The sequence below is a fragment of the Limulus polyphemus genome, unplaced genomic scaffold (genome assembly GCF_000517525.1).
Source record: "Limulus polyphemus unplaced genomic scaffold, Limulus_polyphemus-2.1.2 Scaffold138, whole genome shotgun sequence".
NCBI classification, from domain to species: Eukaryota; Metazoa; Arthropoda; class Merostomata; order Xiphosura; family Limulidae; genus Limulus; species Limulus polyphemus.
Genome location: NW_013665748.1, coordinates 198662 through 203634, shown reverse-complemented (window position 1 = coordinate 203634; position 4973 = coordinate 198662). Strand labels below are relative to the sequence as shown.

Genomic DNA, 4973 nt, shown 5'->3' with positions numbered 1-4973 from the left:
ATATGTGTTCCTTCTTTTAAGTATGAATTCTCTTATGAAATTAGCTATTCATTTGCATAATTTTCTATAAGTCAGGTAATATGATTTATTTTAATCACTAATTTGAATTTGAAACATTGAATAAGCAATGTATAGTATCACTGTATAACTTAACACTTAGTCTAATTAGAATGTTGCAAAACAATATCAGAAAATTATTTCTGTACTTTGAGGGAGATTGGAAGAAGAGTGGTACTATCATTTGTGAATATTCCTGTATAGACAAACTTTTAATAACAGCTGCAGTACAGAGTTCATATAAACAAGGATAGAGGTACAAGACTAAGTCTTATCATCATCTTTATTTTTATCAATAGTGGTGCTTTGTACAATAAAGACTTTAAAGTTCAGCTCTTTAAAACAATAAAACTACATATCCTTGGACTTGTGCTAAGTATATAATTAAGATGCAGATATTGTGTAAACATATTTACAAATTGTCTTGCAAGAGTGACAAAAATATAACCCAAACTTAGTAGAATAATCAAGTACAAAAAAATCCTTTCCAACATTTTATATAAATAGTCAGTCATCAATGAGTAAATGTCACATGGTACACATGTAGAGAAATAATAAATTGTAAACTTATCAGGATCAAGTACTCTTAATATTAAAACATAATTGAAAAATTAAAAGGAAAAGTGTATGAAATATATTAAAGTCTATGTACAAACTACTAGATTTGTAGAAATACCAGACTAGACCAGAAAATTTGATGATCAATCAGCATAAAAAAAAATTTGATCGATACAATAATTGTTTTTGTACAGCTGATTTCTGTACTTTCAATAATTCTAAGATTTTTCTTCAGAGCATTCACCTGTAAGTAGTTTCTAACATTTGGGATGATGCAATAGCCTTAAACTCAACCTATTCCCAATATTGTTTTATAGCACATAACAGAAGTGGTAAGGACAAAATAAAGTGTAGTCTGTTATCAATTACTGAGGATTAAGAACCACATGGCAAGAAACAAAAGTTACAAAATACCTAAATAACTATCAGGTGCATATAATAACACACTGACACTAGAAAAGAACAAGAGATTCTACCTGTACAGGTGTTTCTTTAAAACTTGGATGATACAGAAGTAACATTTCTTGATGGAACTGGGATGGTAAGAATGAAAGAAGACAAACTAATAGAAGTTGTGTTGGAAATACTCAAGATCCATAGGCTATTTACTTATATGCTCTGAAGGCATGCTCACATATAAATATAATATAAGGTTTGCTTTTACACAGTTGAAACATGCAATAATGTAACAAATTAGGGCAAACTTTAAACCCAGACACTTTAAAGTAAAGTCCAAAAAAACAATTTCTTGAATGTAGATAACTTTGAATTAAATTTTTTTGTGTATAATCGATCTGGCTCTTAAAAAGGTTTCTACAAATGTTACTTAATCTTCTGATGCACATGTATTTATAAGGGTTAAAATAATCTATTTAAACTATAGCTACTTACACCTTGGAAGACTGGCAACACATTACTATTAATCTGAATTCATATCCATTCATGGGGGTAAAATTAAACTTTAGTAGTAATTCTGATTTGATCTTGTACAGTTTGGTTACTCTTCATAATTCAATTAACTAGGAATTTTGTTTACATTACTTCTCCTTTGAGGAAAGAAACCAAACCTATTTAGGGCATAGCTAATAAAAAGAACAATAGGGAGAGGGGAGTAGAGTGAAAACCTGAAAAAAAAACAGCACTTTATAATATACTAGTTAATATTTTCCCAAACAAATGGCTCTTTAGAAAGTTTTATTTTCAATTCAATTATCAGGATAATTTTATTCACTAAAGGAAAATGTAGTTGAGATTAAACTGCATTCAAGCCACCAGAAGATTTATCCTATTATCCCAAACAATTTTACATGTATTAGGTAAAGGGAATACAGTTATTGGGGTGTATTTATAAAAGAACAGACAATCTGTTTATTTGCTACACATCATTATTACTGAAGGTATTTATTCTGATAGGAACCACTCATACCATGAATTTACTACACAACAGTAAAATTTTTATCTTTTAGTCTACAAAACAGATACTTGGGTCTAAAAAATAACACTGCAATAATCAAACAATACTGGGTGTGCATGCCATGATTGAAAGGAATATACTGATAATATAGAATGATAGGATGCTACATTATACAATAAATATTTCAAAACAATAATCAAGTGACAACATGATTCTCTATTAAGACATTGGGCTGAAAAGATTATGTAAATATTGTAAACAAATTTCAGTTATTGATTTACTAGCAGAAGAACACAATTTGCCTTCGCTGAGAAATAGGTCTTTTTACATCAACAACAAATACCTAAAACAACACTGATCTAAATAACAAATGTTTAGTCTACATCACAATATCTGTATCAAGAGTTGACTTTCTGAGATTTTTTTTTTATTTATTGAAACTTTAGAAGTTGTTTTTAAAATGTTTTGTTATTATCAGAACGATGTAAAGAGGTGCTTTTTACTTTTACAAGTGATTCATGAAGAATTAATGGAATTACGTGCATTTTCTTCTACAATATTTATCTTATATTCTACCCTCTTTACAACAGCTAACACTTTTAAACAACCCTAGAAATGCTGGACAGACTCTCAAAGCACGAGTAAAAACAAATTAAGATTTAAGAAATTGACAATTATTGCATCAAATGTTTGTAATATTCATTCAAATAAGCTCTTTCAATACAAATTACAAAACATTACTTTCAGTGTCATCTATTATAAATGACAGCATTATACACAGGTTTTTCCATTGAAACTGACCAAAATTGTAAAAATTGCTGCATTCTTCAACATGTTGATAGTAGCAGTTGTAAACAGGCAAAAGTTGAGGTCACAAAAAGCAATAAAACAAAAAATAATTTTCAAATACAACATTACCATGCAAAATACAAAGGTTAAATTTTCTGTCTTCATTGTGCTGTAGTCTTATCAGAAATTGCCAGGTTCACTTAACCTGTTCATAAATACATGTTTAAGAGTATCACAGAGACAGTCTACTGCTTCACTCAAGGTTACCTGAATATTTTGTAAAAGTCAAATTTTGGCAGCCCCAAGGGCATCAGCTAAATCATCTGGATAACAATCTTCTGTGTCCCATTGGATTTCAGAGTTCCAAATTGGAGGACAGGGGGGTGAAGCTTGCCAGTCTGATTCTGATGGAAGACTACCAATATATGAAGTATCAGATGGTAATTGGGTTACGGACGGCACTGCACGTTGTCGCTGCACTGTACTTTGGTTTCCAAGTCGATTGTTGGCTAGAGTTTCTTCTTCATTATACAACCTACCAGTGGTTGGATCATAAAACCCTGGGGTGTAAGGAGGCGGGGGATCTTCTAAAACAAGTGGATATTATCATGCATTTAGAAATACTAGATATATTGCTAAATGCAGTATTTGTTCTATAAGACAATTAGATCAGATTTAACATAATAAAATGTCATTATAATTATTAACAGCTCACTTAAAAATGAAAAGAATAATGTAGGTTGTGCTGAAGAAAGAAAGATTATGATATGATTTATTGTTGCATGAACCAATAAAAGTTATCTTATAAACCGACACCCTTCATTACAAAAAACAGAAATTTTAGATGGTTTTAATATTAGTTTCAACATCCTTTAAGACCCACCAGTGTTGGTTAGGCAAAATAATTCATTATGTAGTAAATGTAGTTACAATTACTAAAATATGTTGCAGCATCATATGTTCCACACATACACTGTCTCTGTCAGGTATGTGTGGGCTGGATTCTTTATAGTTGATGTCGGTGACTTGTTGGCTATAAATCTCAACAATAAATGGACAACACACAATCCACTTGTTTTAAAATAATATATTCAAAACAAGTCAAATGTATGTACAAAACAAATCATTACACAACTGGTTACCACAGCTGAATCTAAAGTTTTAAATAATTCTCTTTTTTATCAAAAGTCCACACAGAGTGTAACAAAACTTGTCATAACTATCACTTTTAAAATAATTAACTTTTAACACTCTTGTTATGAAAATGAAATAATCATTAAATATTAGATCACAAAGTAAACTAAATAATAACTTATACCAAACAGTCTTGTATATCCAACAGAATGACTGATACTGTTTACCTGCTACGAAATTAAAGATAATAAAATTACATTCTGTAACTAATCAAGTTATAAGTCTATTGAAAGAAGTTAGCTACATGATGTTATTATTATTATTATTATATACAAGTTACAGCTATTACAATAAGGAAGAATATTTTAGTTAAAACAGGTAAAACTTTTCAATCACTTGCATAATAATTCTCATGTACATAGGTTTTAACAGTACTTTGTTCAGTTACATGGACTTGCATGGGAAATCCATTATCAGATACCTTTACTCTTTCCAGATGGGTCACGAATGAAAGGCCATGTCATCGCATTTGTTGACTAGCATTCAAAATTTTATTGAACATCTATTTCATGAATTTATGTCAATAAGTTTGGTATCAAACTGTAGATTATAATTCAAAGTTTACAACTATATATTACTCAATTTGTTAATTTAAAAGTAAATATAAAAAAAAACAGATAAACATCGATTTTTGTGTGTCATGTGGTATGTTGAATGCAGCACTGGTTCAAATTAGATGTTTGTGAAGTCAAAATACTAAGTCTATAGTTTCATATTAATTAGAAACTTAAATTACAGATATTGACAAGCTAGAATATAAAATAAGAAGGTTTTATCTTTTCTGTTTGCTAAAATATTGCTCACATAATAAATCAAACACAGTGACACCTCGCTCACCTCTTTCCATTTTTAGAAATGCTCCCTTATATACACTTACTCCTATACACCGAGTGGTCACAAGTAAACAGACACCTAATTTTTCATCATTTAACTGATTTATGCTAACTAATTTGTATTCACA

The 4973-nt window shown here is 29.7% G+C and overlaps 1 protein-coding gene across 2 annotated transcripts in view; it reads right to left on the bottom strand.

The window, feature by feature from the left end:
• Positions 1-322: 322 nt before the first annotated feature.
• Positions 323-4973, bottom strand: part of LOC106474345 — a 36027-nt gene continuing 31376 nt past the window's right edge. The window contains exon 12 of one of the 2 annotated variants that reach the window (XM_013935039.2): positions 323-3405. In XM_013935039.2, coding sequence (XP_013790493.1) covers positions 3104-3405 — 302 coding nt within the window. In that variant the 3' untranslated portion in view covers positions 323-3103. The remainder of the gene's footprint in view (positions 3406-4973) is intronic. The other variant, XM_022379622.1, reaches the window with a different exon arrangement.